This window comes from Malaclemys terrapin, chromosome 1 (genome assembly GCF_027887155.1).
Source record: "Malaclemys terrapin pileata isolate rMalTer1 chromosome 1, rMalTer1.hap1, whole genome shotgun sequence".
Taxonomy (NCBI): domain Eukaryota; kingdom Metazoa; phylum Chordata; order Testudines; family Emydidae; genus Malaclemys; species Malaclemys terrapin.
The window spans coordinates 193,946,973-193,970,288 of record NC_071505.1 but is presented as its reverse complement, the minus strand read 5'-3'; the positions used below and the strand labels follow the sequence as shown (position 1 = coordinate 193,970,288).

The 23,316-nt window shown below is 45.1% G+C and overlaps 1 protein-coding gene across 1 annotated transcript in view; it reads right to left on the bottom strand.

The window, feature by feature from the left end:
- Positions 1-21,938, bottom strand: part of LOC128848935 (beta-1,3-galactosyltransferase 5-like) — a 99,163-nt gene extending 77,225 nt beyond the window's left edge. The window contains exons 1-2 of the mRNA XM_054049259.1: positions 21,827-21,938; positions 10,842-11,027 (exon numbers count right to left, since the gene is read on the bottom strand). Coding sequence (XP_053905234.1) covers positions 10,842-11,027; positions 21,827-21,871 — 231 coding nt within the window. The 5' untranslated portion in view covers positions 21,872-21,938. The remainder of the gene's footprint in view (positions 1-10,841; positions 11,028-21,826) is intronic.
- Positions 21,939-23,316: the final 1,378 nt, after the last annotated feature.

The window sequence follows — 23,316 nt, the reverse complement described above, 5'->3', positions numbered from 1 at the left end:
TTATTCTGGGTTTATTAATAAACAAGTGATTTTATTAAGTATAAAAGGTAGGATTCAAGTGGTTTCATGTAATAACAGACAGAACAAAGTAAGTCACCAAGCAAAATAAAGCAAAAACATGCAAGTCTAAACCTAATACATTAAGAAACTGATTACAGGGAATATCTCACACTCAGAGATGTTCCAATAAGTTTCTTTCACAGACTAGACTCCTTCCTAGTCTGGGCCCAATCCTTTCCCTTGGTACAGTCCTTGTTAGTTCCAGCAGACATCTCAGGTGGTAAGCAGGGGTTTTCTCATGACTGGCCGCCCCTTTGTCTTGCTCCACCCCCTTTTATAACTTTGGCACAAGGCGGGAATCTTTTGTCTCTCTGGGTCCCCACCCCTCTCTCTAAATGGAAAAGTACCAGATTTAAGATGGATTTCATTATCAGGTGACGTGGTCACATGTCACTGTAAGACCCCAAGTCTCCATTCCTCCTGGGCTGGCCCACACGTACACAGGAAGGCTTTCAAGTAACTAAGGCCATTTACAACTGATTGTTTCTGGAGCACCCTTAATGGCCTCCACTTATTATGTTTACAACAGTGATACAAGTTTATATCTTATTCTCCTAACTCCATATATAGAAATAATACATGCAAACAAATAGGATGAACACACTCAGTAGATCATAAGCTTTGTACTTATAGGAAGGGAGTGGGAAGAGGCATTATGGGCAGGTTGAAGATATAGACAGTGGTTCATGAACTAGCCCACAAATACTTATATGGGATACAGTGGCTTGTATTTGTGGGCTAGTTCATGAACCACTGTCCATATCTTCAACCTGCCCATAATGCCTCTTCCCACTCCCTTCCTATAAGTACTGCTCTAGGGTCTGATACCTACACATCCAGTGGAAATGTGCTATTTCTGCCAGGGACAGGAGGAAGGATTTGGCCTATTGTATTTATATGTATTTCCATCCATTATTAATCCAAATAGCATTTCCAGGTGTCCAACCAAATACTAAAATTAGGTACTGTAACAAGCCTGCTGTGCTATGCTCCTTAGGTATGAAACTTAAGTCCTGCTCACATTAGAACTCTTGTAAGGCTAATTTCAATACTAATTTGATTTAGCTTTTAAAAATGGTTATGGTAACTGCCTTTTTTAAAAAAAAAGAACACTGCACAGCACTCTGAGATGCTTTCACAAAGGATGTTGTATAAATACTAATTTGTAGTATCATGCAAATTCTTTTTTCCCCAATATAGCTTCACACACAGAGTCAAATATTGCACATTTATAATTTACAGGTGCTGCAGCTGGTCTGCCTAGCTTTATAAGGCAGTTGCGCTTTAATGGTATACAGTCATTATGTAACTTCTCTTTATGGAATCTCAAAAATCTTTATTGCAACACTGGCCACCAAGAAGTTGGGGGAAAGGTATATGAAGGGATACCTTGCATTCACCTATGTTAAGATAAACAGGGTCTGTTATTCCCTCCCTCCCCCCACCCTTCATGTTTATATAAGAAAAGTAACCACTTCATGATTTGAACCTTCTGTGCCCTTGGAAAATGGCAATATGGAAATATACATCCTTCAAGTTGAGGACGGTGTACCAGTCTCCAGGATCCAGGGAGGGGATAATGGAGGCCAGAGGAGACTACACGGAACTTAAACTTCTTGAGATAATTGTTGAGGCCTCGCAGGTCCAATACGGGGCACAGTTGAGCTGGGTTTCCCCTGCCTGTCCCTCTCGTTGGCTGCAGGGACCACTAAAGAGTTCAGGGCCGGGTGGGAATGCCCCTGACACTGAGTGCTGCATCTGAGTCTCCCATGCCTGGGGGAACCCCCATGGGTTCCAAAAGTGCCACTGGACAGGCCATTGGCCCTGGGGCAATGCACTGGCCAGTGGCCCTGGAAGAGCACCCCCAAATCTGGTTGGGTGTGGCTGGCCCGAGGGACCCGCTATCTCCTTAGCTTCCGAGGTCCAGGAGGAAAGTTCCTGCCATGGGGACCACTGCAGTGCCGCTGCTGCGTCCATGACTCCTCCATGCCTGCTATCCTGGCCACTGCAGCTGGGGAACAGGTACCGGGGGTCCGGGTCCTGGTGCCATCTGTCCAGGGACCAGCGGCGGAGCTCGACGGATCAGTCAGGGTACACCAGCAATTGACGCCTAGAGCTCTGGGACCCCAGAGAGCGGTGCCATGAGTCCAGTAATCTGCATCTTGGCTCCGGGGCTTGGTCTCATGGACCCAGAGATCAGCATCATGATTCCGGTGGACTTCATTGCCCCGAGGAGCAATGCCCCCACTCTGTCAACTGGTGCCATGATTCCAGAGACCGGTGGTGTGCTGCGGCTCTATTCCGACCATAGGGCAAGTGATGCTATGCCTCAGGGCACCAGTGCCAAGAATCCAGCGAATAGTGCCCTGAACTCCGTTCAGCATGGGCAGGTCAGAAGCGCATCCCTGGGGATCAATGCTTCGACATTGACGGCTGTCATGCCAATGCCACACAGACAGAGACTGTTACACAGACCCCAGTGCTGGCTTCCCTCTAGAGATGACTACATCTTGATGGGGCATTGGTGGCACCAGCAAAGACATGATGTCTTTTGCAGCCTGGAAGTTCTCCAGTGTGGATGGGACCTCCAGGTGTGGGGACCTCTGCCACCACCCAGAGTGGTTGGTGGGTGCCTAGGAGGGCTGGTGTCATAACTATAAAAGGAAGGGTAACAGCTCTCCTGTGTACAATACTATAAAATCCCTCCTGGCCAGAGACTCCAAAATCCATTTACCTGTAAAGGGTTAAGAAGCTCAGGTAACCTGGCTGACACCTGACCCAAAGGACCAATAAGGGGACAAGATACTTTCAAATCTTGGGGGGGGGGGGAAGGCTTTTGTTTGTGCTCTTTGTTTTGGTGGTTGTTCGCTCTTGGGACTAAGAGGGACCAGACATTAATCCAGGCTCTCCAAATCTTTCTGAACAAGTCTCTCATATTTCAAACTTGTAAGTAAACAGCCAGGCAAGGCGTGTTAGTTTTTATTTTTTTTACCTTTTTACTAGAGTGTTTATCTCTGTTTGCTGTAACTTTGAACCTAAGGCTAGAGGCGGGTCCTCTGGGCTCTTTAAGTTTGATTACCCTGTAAAGTTATTTCCCATCCTGATTTTACAGAGATGATTTTTATCTTTTTCTTTAATTAAAAGCCTTCTTTTTAAGAACCTGATTGATTTTTCCTTGTTTTTAGATCCAAGGGGATTGGATCTTGATCTACCAGGAGTTGGTGGGAGAAAGGAGAGGGGATGGTTAATTTCTCCTTGTTTTAAGATCCAAGGGGTTTGGATCTGTATTCACCAGGGAATTGGTGAAGAGTCTCTCAAGGCTACCCAGGGAAGGGAATTAGCACTTTGGGAGTAGTAGCAGTGGACCAGATCTAAGCTGGTAGTTAAGCTTAGAAGTTTCATGCAGGCCCCCACATTTGTACCCTAAAGTTCAGAGTGGGGAAGCAGCCTTGACAGCTGGATAGTCTAGCCAGCTATCAGGAGTGCAAGTACGGTAGTACCCCATGCCTGCAAGAGATTTCTAGCTGGTACAGGATACCAGAAAGACAGGGGGCCGCCAGACGGCCCCCATGGAGCTGTGTAGCCCCGCCGGAGAACATGGCTGGAGTGGTGGGGCTGTGCTCTGCGCCTTTCCCCGCTGCTGCAGTGGGGAAAACACGGCTAGGGCATTCATTCTTAACAGCACAATACATATGCTAACAAACTTAAACAAAGGCTTTGTTTAAGTTTGTTGGCATATGTGTGGCTGTTTTACATTGGTCAGGACCAAGTCAAAGGCACAGGAATTGGTTGTTAGTGTCCTCCACCCACAACAGAGCATCCCTGTCAGTGTGATTTTACAATGGCAGAAGATACACATCAAACAACGGAGACCAAATTTTCCAGATTTTCTTTTGAAAATCTGGCCCTTATCTAGGTGCCTAAATGGGAGTTGAGCTCTCTTGAAACTCTACCCTGGTGAGTGCTGACCACTTGAAAAATCAGGCTCTGAGCTTTGAAAATCTAGCCTTATGTGAGCTGTGGTTTCTATTTAATTAACCTCATTGGGGCTTGAGCGGTAACTGAGAATGGCTCCTAGATCTGGGTTAATATGCAAAAAAAAAGTATTTATGAGCATTTATTTGAATGAAAATCACAGATTCACCTTGATAACGTTCACCTCCCTTTTAATTCATGACTCACAACATTTTTACAAGTAACATTTTAATCTGCAAGAATGTTCCTAGACAGTGAAGTTCTCTTAGATACTTGAGGAAATGCCTTTTTGTGTTGGAACAATCTACACCTCTCCCCCGATATAATGCGACCCAATATAACACGGTAAAGCAGTGCTCCGGGAGGCGGGACTGCGCACTCCGGCGGATCAAAGCAAGTTTGATATAATGCAGTTTTACCTAGAACCTAGGCTCCCGAGGACAGCGCTATATCAGGGTAGAGGAGTATCTGTCTCAGGTTCTGAACACCTTTTCCTCCTGTTTAGGAATGCTTGTCATCAAGTCAAGGAGCAGACAGGATAACAGCTGGGCCTAGATCTTCAAAGGTATTTAGGCACCCAATGCCCAGGCATTTCAATGGGAATTAGGTGCCTCAATACCTTTGAGGATCTGGGCCCATGTAACTAAGTCATGGGCCCATGTCAGACCAGTCATGACATGAATGAGGAATAGATTTCATGACTATTTTGTTTAACAATTTTAAATGATGAGCAAGTCTCTAATAAATAAAATCAAAATCTGTTCATGGCTAATTCTCAAACAGGGGTCAAAGGGATGACCTATGTGCTGTAAGTAGCTAACCAAGCTCTAGTGGTGACTAAATGGTGCTATGAAGAAGCTGACTGAAATCCGTATGGGCACAGAACTAAAGGACCTAAGTGGCCTGGTTGGCTGAATAAATGAAAGATTCACTTTTGGGCAGCAGCTCTTGTGGTTTTGCAGGCTGAGCAGCCTCTGTCCCTCCATATCAGGCTACCTGCCCTTGGGGTTTATTGTTTTCTATTCCGCATGTGACACCTCTGCTGCTATTGTTTCCAGATGTGACCTTCATGTTCTGGAAAAATGTCTGATGATGAACCTGGCATTACAAGATGAATCTAATACCAAACAATAAAACTGGGAAAAGATGTAGGGCTCTGTCTAGAATCATATACAAGGGAATTCAATCTAATTATGCAACAAGAAAACTCAGCTAACCAGTAGTGAAAGAAATAAATTTCCCCTTGTAACACTGGGAGCTATGTTACACCAAATATCGGACTGAAACACTGAGGGAATTATTAGTGGCTTATATACAATGTCTAGGAACAATACACTATACCTGGTTGAAAGAGAGAACTCAGAGATCAAGGAAGATTCTCCTATAAATCTTTCCTCTTTACATATCCTCTCCTTTTCTCCATTCATATCTTCCTTCCCTCTCTGCTCCTTTCCTTTTCTGTATCCTTGTATGTGGTAGATGTGATGGGTTTATGTTTTGTGTGTAGTGTATCTTTCAATTTCTAGGAATTTTTCACATCTGAAGAGCTCGTTGCCTGTTTTGTTCCCAGAGTTGCTCTGTATGTTAAGGGAAAGTGGGGTGATTGTCCTTCCTATCCTCCTTTCATTTAAGAAGTTTTCAATTTGGGGTGCTGCTGGATCCTCAATGACACCTGGAAATACAGGTGGCACCAGGGGCCCAAAGCATCGTTTTGCATATCTGTTTAATAGATGCAGTTGTAAAATTTTAGACAGGTAAGGGGGATGTCGGAGGGGACGGGAAGAGCGTGAAGGCCCTGGGCTGGGGGTGGGGTGGGGAGGATTCACATGGAGGATCACTTGGGGAGGTCACATGCCCTCCCTTGTGCAGGGGCGTCTCTATGTATTTTGCCACCCCAAGCACAGCAGTCAGGCAGCTTTCGGAGGTGCGTCTGCGGGAGGTGCGTCTGGTAGCGGGGATTTGGCAGCATACCTGCGGGAGGTCCGCTGGTCCCGCGGTTTCGGCGTACCCGCCGCCGAATTGCCACCAAAACTGTGGGACCAGCGGACCTCCCGCAGGCATGCTGCCGAAGGCTCCCTGACTGCCCACCCCCACAGCGACCGGCAGGCCACCCCCCCGCAGCTTGCCGCCCCGCAGCTTGATGCCCCCCGTAGCTTGGTGCGCTGGTGCCTGGAGCTGCCCCTGCCCTGGTTTCCCTCCCATGAGTGCAGTACCGGCAAGCAGGGCTGGCTCCAGGCACCAGCCGAGCAAGCTGATGCTTGGGGCAGCAGATTGAACGAGGCGGCATTCCACCCAAAACTAGGGTGGCACGGCAGCCTTTTTTTTTTTGTTCCGCTCCGGCTGCCCTGTAGGGAGCGACGCCGCAGAGGACAGGAGTGCCCTGCAGCAAGCCAGGCAGGGCACTTCTCGTCCTTCCCTCCCCGCTGACCGGAGCCCTCCCGGCAGGCGGCATGGCGCGGCGGGAGGGGCCGAGTGGCAGTGCCCCGCTGTAGCCCTGGCCGCCCCCTTCTCTCTCTCTCTCCCGCCCACTCCTCCCCCCACCCTCCTGTTAGCCGGGCCCCCTGCACCCACGCTCCAGCCGTGCCGCAGGTTTGTTTGTTTTTTTTTTTTCCTTTGCCGTTCTGGCCACCCCATTTTGTTTTTTTTTTTGCTTGGGGTAGCCAAAAAGCCAAAGCCGGCCCTGCCAGCAAGAAATTATTTCTACTTGTACCACTGCCAGCAATGCAGGTGCCTGGCTGTACAGGATGTCAGGGAACGCCCTCTCCCCGTGTGCTTCCTCTGCTTCTTAGCAGGTAGGAGGGACTGGGACCGGTGTTGGGAGGCCGGTGCCAGTGGCACACTTCACAGTGATCCCACTGTGCTCGGAGCGGAGTCCGATCTTGGCAGCTCGGAGACTGGCACAAGGCTCAACTCCATGAGGCGCGCGCTCTTAGTCTTATGTCCCACTCCTTTTTAAGTCTTGGCTTTAAGCTCTTGCAGATGCAACACTTATTACTAGTGTGGATTTCCCCCAGACACTCCAAGCAGCTTTGATGAGGGTGGCTGGTTGGCCTAGGCTTTTTGCAGCGATCACTAGGCTTGAAGCCCAGGGACCAGGGTATGCCCTGTCCCTGGGCTAAGTCCCTTAGGAGACTAACTTATCTACAGTACTACAAGTTAACTATTAATAGAACAAAAGTAACTACTTATCTAAGAACTATTTATACAATGAACGATAGGAAGTACCGCTGGATAAGAGCACTTGCTGAAGCAAGGAGATGCTCCAGCACCACCACTGGTGATAAGAAGGAACTGAGGAAGGGGGAACCAGAGGCGCCCCTTATACTGGTGCATATGCACGCCAATCCAGAGGACACCAGAGCCAGTCCTCTACGGATATCACTGAGGGAAAGATTTCTGGCACCAGTGCATGTGGCGAGCACACACACCTAACATGGAATGGACATGAGCAAGCACTGGAAGAAGAATATTTATGTTATGGTATTACCTGCTATTGGTTTAAACACATTAATGTAAGGAAAGGTAATTTGCCCATTGCAAGCCCATATGCAAATATAAAAGGACCTGAGGCTTATTAACAGTTTCTGTCATAAAGTGGTGAATATTTATTATGTAAGCAATGCATATGCCAAAGCATTACAAGCAAAATTGTTGAAATGCTATCCATTGCAACCATTCCAGTTAATCTGTGTTTTACTATTTGCTTCCATTTATATCATAGGTTCCCCCTCCACCCAAAGTGCCTACCCTGATGTGCCTTAGACATATACTTGCCTGCTTCCGTGGGGGCTGGATTGGATCTATAGCATTGCTCACTTAAAACTACATGAGGCGCAAACAAGAACATAGGCTCTGACATACAGGTTTTGGAAATAAAATCAATAAAAATACCATAGATATTTAACTGAAAATTCAAGTCAAAAAGACACATTCATAATGGGACACAAGACCACCCTTGGTAGGAAACCTTTAGTCTTGAGTGACCCAGTATCGCCTACCCTAAGTATTGAAAATTCATGAGTCAGGCAGCCAAAAACCATGAGATTAACTTAAAAATTACAAGATTTAAAAAATAACAAACCTGAATTTTCATTTGCCTTCTAGGCTTGAGCCATTAGTGTGCATTCCAGTCATATTTTCAAACTTTCCTCTACAACCATTAGGGCTAGAACATATGCTTTCTTTTTGTTTAAATCAAGAGGAGATTTTCATATAATCACATGACTCCAGGAGCTGGAGTTTGAACAGTAAATATCATGAGATTCATTGTAATATTGCAAGAGTTAGCAACGCACACAAGGTGAAGAACTGTCTGAAGTAACTGGACTCTTAGTTCTGGGAAAATAATATGAAATAAGTTGTACTCTGATTCAAGGAACAAATTAAATAATGTACATTCTGAGAGAGAAGTCTTGAATTTTTACAGAAGTGAAATTGTCTAATTCTAAATTGTATGAGAGTTTGGACTATAACTCAAAATAGGCTCACATACAGAATTTCACATCTGGCTTTTGATCACCTCAAAGTTGAGGCCCAAACCCAAGCCACAGATCTTTTCTTGCCTATAACAAAGGAAGGAAACCTGTTTGCTGAGAATCTGTGAAAGGAAAGGCTGTGTCCCTGAATCTTTATGTCCTGGACAAGTTGTCCCATTTAAGAATATTCACTTTTTAAATGTTTGTGATGTCTGATAATCAACAGACAAGAAACACTGGGCTGAATTTTCAGAAAGGGAGGCCTAAGGTTTATGTGCAAAAGACGTTCAAACAATTGCACACCTACAGCTCAGTATTCATTTATGTTGGTTCTGAGCATGATTGTATGTACAAATAGCTAGATAGCTGCCTAACTATCTATGTGCAACAGCCCAGTTTGCATGCAAAGATAAGTATATATTTTTGCCCATGGAACTCTGAGTTCCAGATGTAAAAAAAATATTTTACCTCATTTGAGCAGGTATCATGGCTTATTTTCATTTGTAAAGCACCTAGCTCATTGTGTGCACTACCAGAAAAATATAAATAATAATAATAATAATAATTAATAATTGTATTCCTCTTTCAGAATTACAATCTTGTATATTGTAAAATATTTTGTAAATATATTTTTTTTCTATTAAGTTCTGTTACCTCGGTAATTCTAATGATATCATCTTTCTGATGACAGAAATAGATTGTAACTAAGGCTACGTTTTAGTCACTGGTATTTTTAGTAAAAAAGTCACGGGCAGTAAACAAAAATTCACTGTCCATAACTTTTACTATATACCCCGAATAAAACTTGGGGTGGGGAGGAGGCTCAGGGGATGGCCCAGGCAGGGCCCCAGAGGGCGTCGCAGGTGCTGGGTGGGCGCAGGCCGGGGGGGGGGGGGGGGGGACGGACGCCACAGGTGCTTGGGGAGGGCATGGCCTGGGGAGTGCCATGGGTGCTCGGGGGGGGGGGGGCATGGCCTGGGGGGACGCCGCGGGTGCTGGGGAGAGCGGGGGAAGTGCCGCAGGTGCTGCAGGTAGCGGGGGGGCACCCTGGGTTCTGTGGGGTAGGGTTGGTGGGGCTGGGGCAGGCTCCCTACCCGACTCCTGAGCTCCATGTGCTGCCTCCCCTCTGCCCCAAACCCTGGTTCTGCAGCTCCCATTGGCTGAGAACCACAGCCAATGGGAGCTGCGGGGGTGGTGCCTGCCAGCAGAGGCAGCACGTGGAGCTAGGAGCTGAGGAAGGGGAGCCCCCCCTCCAGGTAAGCACCACCCCGCACCCCAATCCCCAGCCCTGAGCCCCCCAACACCCAAATTCCTGCTGGTGGAGGGCAGGGGGGCCCCCCAAGACTGCCCCAACAGCAGCCAGTGCGCCTGGTGCGGGGGGCTGCCCAGGCTACTCAGGCGGACCCCAGGCCAGGCACACTAGCACTGCAGAAGTCACGGAGGTCAGGAAAAGTCACGAAATCCTGTCTGAAAGTGTTATTCACTAATATCCTTAAGGGAAAAAAAGCTCTATTAAGCATTTACAGATACAGTCACTGAGCCTAAACAAACTAATGAAATCCCACTATGTGTCACAAAGGGGACAAAAGGAATAGAAATAATATAAGAAAAGGCCTCAAAGTTGCTGAAAGGAAGGGAGTAGAGCCAAGAAAGCAACGTCCTGCACCTCCTCTCTGAACTCCAGTGGTACCCCTCTGCACAAACATCGTACTCCATGTTTATTTGGTTGGGACCTCACATTTATTTGCTTGCTTTTTATGTGTGGAGGAGGTCATGTCAAGCCAAAAAGGATGCAGAGCTGGACACCAGGACTGGGGAAAGGGACAGTTGCTCTATAGGGCCTTACCCCCTGACTATCCAGTGGAAGTTGCAGTATCACCCATTCAGCATCCTTTAGCCACCTCAAGATAGGGCAGAAGTAGAGTGTGGGCAGGGAACCAATAGAAGAACAGCTCATGAATAAGCTATGATATATTGGGGCAGTGGTGAAGTGGGAGGGAACACATGATTTCCAGGGAGCTCTGTAAGAGTGTCAGGCTGACACTATGCACTTCACTGAACCCACCAGTCACTGTCTCTGCAGAGACTAGTTAGGAAACTATGCAGTTCACCAAGCAGAGTTTCCTTAATAAGTTTTCCCTCCCTGTAGGTGTCTCTGTGAAAGGGGACAATCAGGCCCTCTATTTTCTCTTCAGGACTTAAATCTCCTAAATTTATTAACTCAAAAGAGAATCTCAAATGATTTGAAGAGCAGTAGAATTTAGGGCACTTGTGAAATGTCCTGAAGGAAGAATGTCTGCAATTTTATGAAAATGTCAAATGACTTCTCACCCCACAGTACTGCTCCTCATTGAAGATCTGTGGAGGGAGGGGGATTCCATTTTGTGGCTTCTTTTCACCTGGGACGTTCTCTCTCATCCATTTCCTGTTGTCTTCATCACCAGCTATGTCCATTTGCTTAAAGTCAATCTTGTTGGCCTCTAAGAAGCCCACTACTTCTTGCTGTTTCTTCTTAATCTAGTTAAAAGAGGAGGGGAAAAAAGAATGGTTATTTTCATGTAAGCTAAAAATATAGACTTGTTATAATAAGAACCAATGCAGCTATATCAAACTGGATGCTTCATCCAATATAGAACAGCTACCTTTAAGCTAGTCTTTACTTATGAAATTTTATTCTGCCAAAAATCTTTTCTTTTGGGCCTGCCCCTTAACACTTAAGCCAGAGGTACAATTAAGGATGCTTGATGAAAAATGTTTCATTAGTTCCTGTATTGGAAACTTTTCCCACTCTATCTGCACTTTGCGGTTTTACAGGAACATCAAGAGGTGTTGTATACACAATGTTAGGACATAACTTCCATTTGTGTATCAGATAAAATTTCAACATGTCACTTGTACATTTTGATTCTAATGTTCTGAGCAATTAGAACCCAGAAACCAATCCTGCAGCATATGCCATTAGTTTGCAGCTATAATTCTGATGTTGATTATTTTCTGTTCGTTTGGTGAGAGACCTGCACTGTTAAGGGACTAATGGCATGAGTTTGAGCTTAAGCACCATGCATGCTCCCTCACAGAGTTGTGCTAATCACACGCACCTAATCTGTGACCAGCAACATCGGTGTTCCAGACCTGGGTTTCTCTTACTGCCACTTATGCTAAACCATGCGGTAATTTAATGACATATCAAAATGGTTACTAGAATGATCCCACCAAGGTAATTTTTGCTTGTGACTCAGATGATTTGAAAGCGGATTTGCAGAAGTGAAACATTTGAACACTGAAACCCATAATGACACCTAGCCAATGTAATTCAGATTTTAGCAATGAGACAGGAAATAAGCCTGCAAATTAATCTACTACTGTGTGTCTATAATCTAATCAGTCTGAAAAAGCTGGAAAAGAAGAAGATAGTCAGAACATGTTATTAAAGGACTCGTTTTCATTAGTGTTATTGTTAAAACTAATAATGAAAACCCCTCTGTGCTTACTTCTGCAAAGACAGAAATAAAATCACAATGTGTAGAATTTTGGGATAAAAACTTAGCTTTGCAAAAAGGGCTAAAACAGACAACTTGGGATGGAAACACTAATACAACGTGTTTAAAACACGCAAGTGAATATGCAATTGATCAGTCTAAGGCCATGTCTACACCCCAACCCTCAGGGGCCCAACTGCTGAGGAGAGAAGCTGTGGGAGCTGGAATTGTGCCAGGTAGAAGAGGGGAGCGAAATTTAAGCGTAGACACATCCACAGTTAGATCAATGAAAGCTGCCTTGCGTCAACCTAACCATGTAGTGTAGACCAAGTCTAAGAGGTTGTTTGGTTTTGTTTTTAAAAAGGGAACTGTTTTTAAAAAGGCCATTTAACTACACAGTTCTTTTAAGGAAACTTTCTGATGACAGGGTTGCCTTGGGCACTCATAAGGGCATCACATCAGAAGAAATTAACAGGAGAACATCTGTATAAATCATACACAAAACAGACATTCAAACAATACTAATGTTTATACCTAATGCTACTAAAGCCAGTAAACACAGTGTTGACAGCTCTAATTCCAGCATTAGCCCATCTCATTGTGCACAGGAATTTAAGCACATATGGTACACAGGGCACAACATCACCTAGTGCTCCAAGAGCTGTGGGAGGAAGAACGACAGTTGAACTGCAACCCAGCATTCCCTAGTTTATGGCTTTAAGCATTAGACATGGGCAAGCAAGGTTTGTCTAATTTCAGACTCACATAGATATAGTGGGATAGAACATTCAGCTCAAACAATATTAGGACAGAGTGTAAAACAAATACAGATACATTTAAAAAAGGAAACATGGGCGGGGGGGGAGGACTTCAACATTTATTAATCTCTGGTGATTCTTAAGCCAATGTTGTACTTAGTGGGGAGTCTGACTCATGATTTTTGAATGTCTGGGGCTGTCAATACTATATTATGCATTATTTATTTACAGATAGTCGTAAAAGGAGTAACTCACATTAATGTTATCTCAGGTCAGCGGCAGCTTCAGATTTTAAAAAGTATCAGTAAAAGTCTATTGTAATGTGTTCAAAACAGTCCTGAATAAAAACCTTGGCCTGTGTTTTAGTATCAATACATGAGACTGAAAGCATATAAAGTATCATAACAGCTTATACTGTATTGGTGAACAAAATATGGAAATCAGGAAATAGGAGTTCTGTTCTCAGCTCTGTCCCAGACCTGCTATCTATTGTTTGCATTTCAGTAACATTAGACACCCCAATCAGGGCCCCCATTGTGCTAGGCATTGGGTACTTAGATTAAGTAACAATTCCTGCCCATGTAACCTTTAACAGCTCTGTGCCTCAGCTATAAAATCACTAAGGCCCTACTTGAATCCCAGGATGATCTTCAAATAATTGCGGCTGAATTGAGGACAAGACATGGAAAAATCACGGAAAAGTAATCATTGACTTTTATTAATAGCAGCAATTTGGAAAAGCCAGAGTTGACCTATTTGTTTAAAAAAAAAAAAAAAAAATCTGGAACGATATAAACCCTTAAGTATTATATTATGCCTGCTAATTTTTGTTGATAACCAGCCATTTTGCTGCAACTATATATATATATATATTTATTTTTAAACGTGACTGGTACAATATAAAATTCAAAAGACTAAATGTCTTAACACAACTGCTGTAGAAACCGAGTCCAGTTACTTTAGCCTCTTATATTTTATAGGCATTGAATGTTATTGCAGTACAGGCATCATACATGCATTTAACGTACGCGAATTCAACTATACGCACTCGGCAAAAAAAAAAAAAAAACCCACACACAAGATACCTATAAATAGTGCGGGCGATTCCACCCAATGAGCGCATGCCCCGGAATGAGCGTCAGATGGGAGACGGGAAGCTGCTGTTCCCTCAGTCGGTCTCAGTTCCTTCATGCCTCTCATAGTGTGAGCATCTCGCCACGCTTAGTGTGATTCTAGTGTTTAAAGATACTTATTTTTCATACAACATGGCCCCTAAATGCAAGCCAGCTACTTCATCTGGTGCGCAACCAAAGAAACAACGATCTGTTCCAACGCTGGAGGAAAAACTAGCTGTGTTGGACTTATTGAGAGATGGTATGTCGGTCTCCAACGTGGTGCGTAAATATGGCCACAACTAATTTAGCATCCGTGCCATCAAGATTCGAGAGAGAGAAATTCATCAAGCCATGGCATCAAGTGCTCCAGTAACTGCTAAGGTGACAAGCCAGGTGTGTGTTAAGACTTTAGTGAAGACTGAAAAGGCATTAAACTGATGGCTGGAAGACATGAACCGTAAACGTGTGCCTATTGATGGCAATACGTTGCGAGAAAAGGCTCTTAGCCTCTACGCGCTGTTCAAACCTCCTGCTGAAGAGGGACAGCCTTCTGACGAGAAGGAATTCAAAGCCAGCCAAGGTTGGCTTAACAGTTTTAGGAACCGCTTCAACCTCAAAAACGTGCAGACTACTGGTGAAGCTCCATCTGCCAATGAAGAGGCAGGAAAAGCCTACCCCAAACAATTAAAGAAAAAGTCATAGAAGAAAAGGGCTATCTTCCGGAACAAGTTTTTAATGCTAACGAGGCTGGGCTCTTCTGGAAAAAAAAATGCCCAACCGCACTTATATTTTGAAATCAGAAAGACAAGCCCCTGGCTTCAAAGCAGCTAAAGACCGTGCGACTGTGTTGGTTTGTGGCCACGTACACCAGGCTTACATTTTCATGGATACGTAGCGCTATGGATGCTGATCCCAATCTTAATGTGATTGAGTGTTGGAAGTCCTTCAACATTGCCGATTGCATCACTTGTATTAAACAGGCAATGGATGCAATCAAGCCTGAAACAGTCAACGCATGTTGGCAAAACCTATGGAAAGAATGCGTGAATGATTTTAAGGGTTTCCCGACCATTGACAAAGAAGTGAAACACAGTGTTCAGGTGGCCAGGCAAGTGGGTGGTGATGGTTTCGTCGACATCCTTGAGGAAGAAATTGAAGAATTATTTGAGAGCCATAGAGAAACATTGACTAACGAAGAGTTAGAGGAACTGATAAAATAGTCTACAGAAGACGAAGATGACGACGACGAACAGGAAGAGCCAGCAAGTTGGAATCTTAATACATTTGCTGAAGTGTTCCAAACAGCGAAACACTTGAATGATTTAATTTCTGAATACGATTCCCCCTATGGAACGAAGCCTCAAAAATCACACGTAATATTATGGATGATTTGAGACCGTATCAAGAAATGTTTGAGCAGCTCAAGAGACAAAAGCAACAGTTGCCGATCACCATGTTTTTCAAGGAAAAACAACCAGCAGCAGATGAGCCTGTGCAATCAACTTCTCGAGCTGAACCAGAGCCAACCACTTCCTCTACAACTCGCTCTCCATCACCCAAGTTCTCCAACACCTCTGTCTCCTGATGACATCAAGCCCTGATGACCCCCTGTAATTAAAAACACAGTACTGTAAAATTATATTTTGCATATGTACTCTATTATATACCGTACATTACATTATACATATTACTGTACAGGGTTGTATACACAAAACCATGTACAGTATACTGTACTTTATGGGCGATTTAAGGGATTTTCAAGAGTAATTTTGACTATATGCGATTTTCACCTTAAGCGCTGACTTTCTAACCTAACCCTCGTGTAAGATGCGACTCCACTGCACTAACTGGATACTCAAAATGTATGCAAAATTGTGGACTGAACAAAGTAGCTAATTAAAATCAAAATTGCAGGGGAAGACTAATATTGCAGGATTCCCAATTTCTGCAATATCACGAATGAAGTAGGGCTTTAGTGATAACACTTATCTCTGTGTTGAGGCTTACTTAAGCAGTGACTGAAATTATTTGAGTCCTGAGATGATATTTTGCAACTCTACTGCACCTATTATTTTGAGTGCCAGTAGTAAGTGCCAAAATACAGTAATAAATAATAATAATAAATGCTGCTCACACATAGCATGGCCTTTTTGTTGTCATCTGTACAGATTAAGGTAAACATTCCCCCTCCATCACCAGTGCAAGCCTGACTCCAGCCCTTTCCCACTCTTGCATCTCAGTAGGGACAGGGAATGGATAGTCATTGATGGAACAACAGCTCCTTTCCTCCAGTCCCTTGGAGGAGATTGGACTGTGAGTTGTTCAACTGTTGGGTCCCTGCTGTCGTCCTCCTCCATTTAGGAGGTGCCTGAGGGGAAAGGGGTATGAGATGGGGGCTTCGTGAGTTAGAAAGTGGGAGATGGGGATGTGGGGTGGAAAGAAAAATACATTAAGGGGGATATGAAGAAATCTTCATGCTCATGCTCTGTTCAGACACTGCTCTTCCACGCACTCAAAGGGTGAAATTTATGTCCTTGTGGAGAGCCCATACAAGCACTCGTGTACATTACTGAAATCTCCCTCACCCTTGTGTGGGTGAGTGGATGGTGCAGATAAATCAGCCATACAGGATGCACTCTCTTTGTGCCAGAGGTGGGCTCCATGAAAGCTCTGTATAGATCAATCTAAAGGAGAACCTGAGGTGGGGCCCACAGGATCAGATCTCACGCATAGCTCCCTACAGTCCCAGGTTTCATAGGACTGTCCCACTTTGACCCTCACACCGCCTGCCCCAATTGAAGTGACTTCTGGTCCATGGGGCTGGCTCCCTATTCTGTGCACTGTGATCTCCCCCACTTCACAGGGTCGCAGCATCACTGTTTTGGTCCAGCTCCCCTCACAGGTGGGCAGCTGGCCCACATTTGAGTGAGTGGTGCTTCTGCATCCCAGCCACCAGTGATTATTTTACTCCACAACAGATGAAACTTTTTCATCTATATCCCTGGCATCCAAAGTTTACCCACTGACCAACTGTCCATAGGTGTCCAGCAGCAGCAGAGAGTATCTGGTCAGCAAGTTTATAGCAGCATTAAAGCTGGCAAATAAAGTCGCTGCAGTTCTCTGATCTGACGCTATAAAAACAATCTGTTCCTGATGAGCTGACAGAGAATTATTTATGTTTATTACATTGCTGCTTCTGTTGTGGCTCAGCATGATAAGAGGTGCTATCTTGTTTCTCTGTTTGCAATATGAGCTCAAGCCTACACATGGCCAAATTCACCCACTCCCGTCTCTCCCAGATACTAGTGCTCTGGCATGTATTTCAAAGTAAAAGAATACAGTGATTCTGTAATTCAGTCACAATCCTGAATGGATGAGTTTTTGTAAAACTGAAGTCTAAGGGCTCAATACTTCAAATACACAGACCTTCATTTGCCCTCAGCTGGCTAGGCACCTGCTATGTGACCTCTCTTTCCTCTCCCCTCCTCCACAACCATGCACTAGACAGCTATATACACTATCCAATCCAAACATTAACACACACAATTTTTATCAGGATCAGCAAGAATTAAAAACCTGAATATGTTGTTTACATTTTATGAAATACATTTTATTAAAGCAGGCTCTCTCAGGCAGACGCGACTCTGTCCCACTCCCCGGACAACTGCCAAGGAGAGGGGCCGGCTAAACGTGTGAGGGGGAGGTGCAAAGAGAGAAGGACAGAGCTCTCCCTTCCCCCCTCCCACAGGTAATGTGGGGCAGGGAGAGCACTGCGGCCCTGGGCTGGGCACAGGGTGGGAGGCGTTACTGGGCAGGGGATACACATGGGTCAGTCACGTGTCCTCCCTTTTAGCTTGTGTCCCCCCACTTTGGGGAGGCACTAGTCATCTATGCCTGGTGGGCTGCCCCCGCCCCCTCAGCTCCCCATTGGGAATGGGAAGAAGCTGCCCGGGGCAGAGCAGGGTCCAGGTGCCCTGACTCACTGCTCCCCCATTCCGCCAGGAGCTGGGCAGCCTTGTCAATTTCACAACTTAGCCATGTAATTGACAGGACAGCCAATGATCCCAACCCAGCGCGGGGCTTCTTCCCCTGATTCCCAGCCACCCAGATCTCCAGGGAAGTGGGGGAGGAGGGAAGCTGAGTGACTTTCTTGTCAATTAGAGGGTTCCTGCTGTGAAATTGACAAGACAGCCAACAACCAATGTAAGTAACACAGTGTCTATAGACACTGTGTCACACCCACATAAACCCTACAATGCTACACAAACAGGTAGCTGTGATAATATCTAATATAATCATGCAAATCATTCCCACATAGGGTGACCAGATGTCCCGATTTTATAGGGACAGTCCTGCTTTTGGGGTCTTTTTCTTATATAGGCTCCTATTACCACCCCCAGATTTTTCACACTTGCTGTCTGGTCACCCTATTCCCACATGGTGCCCAGGCACCAGCAACATTCAGAGCCCAGGGGCCCAGCTCCAACAATATTTGGGGCCAGGTGTCCCCCTGGCCCCACCTGCTGCTCCCCACACCTCCCCTGAGTGTCCCCCGGCCCCCTCTTGCTGCCTCCAGGCACAGTCCTCGGAGCAGAGTGTCCCTGCCTCTTGCTCCATGCTGCCTCCCTGCAGCAACTGACGTCGCAGGGTCCTAGTGCCCCCCATCTCTACTGCCAGGGCAGACTGACTTAGGGTGACCAGATGTCCCGATTTTATAGGGACAGTCCTGATTTTTGCATCTTTTTCTTATATAGGCTCCAATTACCCCCCACCCCATGTCCCGATTTTTCACATTTGCTATCTGGTCACCCTAGACTGACTCAGCCTGCCCTTCCACCTTAGACCCTTCCCTTTTCCAGCAGGACCCTCCACCAGCACAGGGCCATCCCCCCCACCCGTAGCCACTGCTCCTGCCCCATGCTGGGAAAGGAGGCAGCCCCATCCCTCACCCCCAGTGAGGCTACAGTCAGGGGCAACAGCAGGGGAGGAGGCGGCGCACACAGCACCTCCTGGCACCCACCACGGGGGAGGCGAGGAAGATTCCTGGACCTGAGAGGGGCCCTAGGAGCACATGCAGTGACAGTAGGGGCGTGAGTGTGCTGCTGGGGTGGGCAGGAAAGGGGGGTTCCTCCCCAAGAGCTCATTGCTGCTGGTAGGGAAAGGGCTGGGGTGGGGGGAAACCTCCTCTCTGGCCCCTGTCCTGGAGCAGCCTGCCTGCACCCCAAACTCATCCCCAGCCCTGCCCTACCCCAAAGCCCACACCCCCAGCCAGAGCTTTCACCCCCCACCGCATCCTCAACCCTAGCCCTGAGTCTCTCCAACACCACAAACCCCTCATCTCCAGCCCCAGCCAGAGCCCTCATCCCCTTGCACTCCAACCCTCTGCCCCAGCCCTGAGCCTCTCTAACACCCCAAACTCCCCAGCACCACACAGAGCCCTCACCCCTCTACAAACTCCTACTCTCGCCCAGAGCCCGCCCACACTCCAAACCCCTCATCTACAGCCACAGCCCTCCCCCCCACAGCCCTCACCCCTGCACCTCCTCTCATCCCCAAACTCCCCCCCCAGAACCTGCACCCCCTCCCTCCGCACCCCCTCCCATACCCAAACTCCTTCCCAGAGCCTGCACCCTAATCCCCTGCCCCAGCCTAGGGCCTGCACCCCAGGGCTCCTCCTCCCCCACCCAAACTCCCTCCCAGAGCCTTGGGCAGGTGGGGGTTGGAGTTTAGGGGGATGCAGAATTTGGGCAGGGGCGGGTTCTGGGCACCACCAAAATTTCTTCAAACCTGGCACCCCTGAGCATTTGAAGTAACAGTAAATAGCCAAACTGGAGGCTGCATCAGTAATACCAGTACAATTTAAATTCTGAATTGATAAAATTCACAGAAGGACAATACAAGACTGGTACAAAATAAGGCTTAAGTGGAACTTAAGTAATGTGTGCACCTTGTGCTATTCCTCTGTATGAGATGAGTTTCATGCTATATATATATTTTAAGTTTATTAAAAGGGCACTTTCCATCCCTATTGTTCTCTAGTAATACTACAATAAGAACAATATATGACTTCTTAGAAAATCACTCAAGCAAAACATTTTGTTAAGGAGTAGTTAAAGTTGCAGGCTCATATCAATAGTTTGAGTTTGTTACCTTTTGAGAACGGTGGTGTTAAAAAAAAGTGTGCACATAACACACCTGTCTAAGATTAAAAATCCAGGAAATGCAGAATTAAAGTTGTGCTTGTATAAAAATGTGTAAAAATGGTTCAACGAACAAAAACAAAAAAAGTCACCAAAATGTGTTGGCATTTCACTAGCCTAATATTCATATACTGCTAACGACTGAAGATTGGGATCAATAAATGCAATATTTATAACATCCATCTGGCATTGATCACCTTTCTGAGCAATGCTTAAACTGGTTCATCTGGATGATCAGCATATGTAATCCACTGCTCAGGGCATGTTATGTGTCCCTTTCATTTCAGTGCCTTATCCACAGAAGAAAGGGGTCTGCTACAGCTGCCAGCTAGGTGAATATAGCTCTGATACAGGAAAGCACTGAAATGTGCAGTTTTAAGCATGAGTAGTCTCATTGACGGCAATGATTTAAGCATGTGCCTAAGTGTTTTTGGGAATTGGGGCCTTAGCCAAGAGGCTCATGCTTAAAAGTCTGCAGAGTGCTTCAATCATACTTGCAGCCTTTCATTAAGGACAGCTGATTGGGAACAAAGATAGCCAGGTATGACTCTCCTTCAATGATCAAATGAAAGAAAAGAGTAAATCTGTGCAAGGTAGATGGTAGTTTATATAGCCATTTAAATAATCTCTGCTTGACTACAGATTAGCAACCCAACAGTATGTTCTTTATTGCTGTTCTCATATCTTACATCTCATTTTTTCATATAAAAACAAAAGGTTGGTAAAATGGGTCTAAAAAGTCTACAAGAAAAGTGTTTCAAGCTGAAAAGCTCTGTGTTAAACAAGGTTAGTAAGAGCTTTGTAATTTCTTGGTTATGATGCACTTTAGGTATTAGTGGGGTTCTACTTCGTTGCCAGAGACAGTGACTCTTCCAGAGAACGGTGGCTTTTTCAGTACTTTTCAGCTCTTCTACTCTGGAAGTTTCTTAAGGAGCTGGTGTCAGTGTAACTGTAGAGATGCAGTTACAGTTATGTGCATGCACTAGCCAGTTTGTTTACTGTGTCACCGTGATTGAGCGATCGCTAAAGCAGGGCTGCAATCTGAGCTCCTCTGGGAACTGGATATAAAAGGAAATCATCCTTTCCCAGTTCCCACCTCCCCTGGATTTCCAGCTCTCTCTTCTCTTCACATGCCCTTCACTTCAGCCAACATGTTGTGCTGACAACTACAGCAGCAAGGTTCAAAACTAAAAACCCCAGTATAGCCTTTCAAGAGACAAAAAAAATAGAAGGGTGTGTGGGGGAAGAGGATAACTGAGAACAAGTTTACTCCACATAATTTTACTCTTCTCGCTTTGGTTCTGGCTTTTTCCTGGAAACAATATCCACTATGCAACAGCATTAAACCCTAGCAGAGTCATAAAGTAATATATACAATTTCTACTGCAAACAGCCTAGCGCAATATTTTTAGAGCAACAGAATAGCCTATTTTGTATACACCTATTGCATATACTATTTGCAAAGAGATTTCAGTCTATTAGTTGAAATTATATTTAGACATCAATATATGAATTGCAATTAGAATTTAAATACACATAACCCATATTTATTAACTATAATTCTCCATGTGTGGAGGCATTTGCAAGAATTAGCTATTAGACACAAGACTAGAGACATCTCACTGTTTCCCTCACATTCAGACCCAGGCTCACCTGGTAACTAGTACATACACATTCCATACTTAGACAGCAGTTAATTCACAAAAAAACTGATCCTGGTGGAGAGAGGGTAGGGGTGAAACATACATTACATGAGTAACCTACCGCTGTAGACCCAGAGGATGTGGCTACAAAGACTTTGATCACCATTTTGACCGTTATAGAGGAGAACCACCAGAACAATCCTGTTATCTACAAGTCAGCAGAGCCCTGAGAGTGAGCCTGACATGCAGCAGCTCCCAGGGCAGCCAGAATCCCTTCCCAAATGAATCTCCCCTCCACATCAATCTAACTAAGTTTTAGCCTCTCCCACCCACTGGTATCCTGGGCTTCCCTAGCTTCATTGGCTCTTTTAGGTATTTTGGGAGCCTAGAAGCTGGGAGGGGATTGGTTGGCAAAAGTATCTAAAGCAGAGGGACTTGCACCTGCCCCTAGCCTTTTCACTTTAGAATTGACCGGGTGACAGTCCATAAAAGGCAAGGGAGAGCAGTGCACCAATCAGACAGGGCAAGGAAAATGCTGGTGGGGAGGGGAAAGAGTGTTGGAAGAGTTTGCAAAGCTGCAGGACAAAGTTTAAAGGGATGTCAGCATTTTCATAATAATCCCCTGTATTCAAGAGCTCACACCCACTCTCTGACTAAAATAAGGAGCCTCAGTTTGAAGCTTATATGCAGCATAACAGCCACAATCTCTACCTTTAAAAACAAAACAATTTGGAAACAACAATTCTGAGATCAGCCTGAACTAAAGCCACAGTTCCAAACACTCTGAGGCTTTGGGAAATTCAAATCAGGATCCAAACTTTATGGGTCTGTTTTCTCTTTGCAATATATGTTAGGTCATTGTGGATTAAATTTGGGGTGGGTGAGATACGGGGAGGCATGTGGATGACCCCATGCCTGAGACCCTAAAAAACAAGTATTTCTGTACTCTATGTGGCCAGTGAAGATCCCAATGCACTTTTTGCAAGAGTGGGGCTAGGTTTCCTTGTGAAAATATTCTCTTCTCTGAGTAGTACAGGGCACTGTTTTTCCATCTGACTGCTGCTTTCCCTCCCATAGGCCTCAGTTCTGCAAAACATTTTAAAATGTTTAACTTTAAGATTCAAGGCTCCAATCCTGCAAATTCTTAATACTGAACATAGTACTAACTACGATTGACTCCAATAGAGTTATACGCATAGTAAGCAGTAACAATTGCATTTGGCAAATGACTTACTACCTATTTGGACCATTATATAATTTTAAAGATACATTGCTCTGTTGTGTGAAAAATTATTTCCATCTTTATGTAAATGGGATTCTGAAGAAATTCATTGAAAAAGACAACAGAATGGACACTTTACAAAGTTCACTATTTCTCAATCTCTGTCACCTGCTTCTCCAATAAGGAGACAAGAGGCAGTCTTGCAAGTAGTGAAGACAGGTAGTAAAAAACCTTCGCTGACAATTTTTCTAAAAAAAAAAGAAAAAGAAAAAGAAACTATGCCAAAAAAATGGTGCTTCATGCTAAAACTTGGCATACAAGCATTTACCCAGGAGACTTTTTTTACTAAATTCAACACAAATTATTTTAACAGAGAGCAATTATATGAA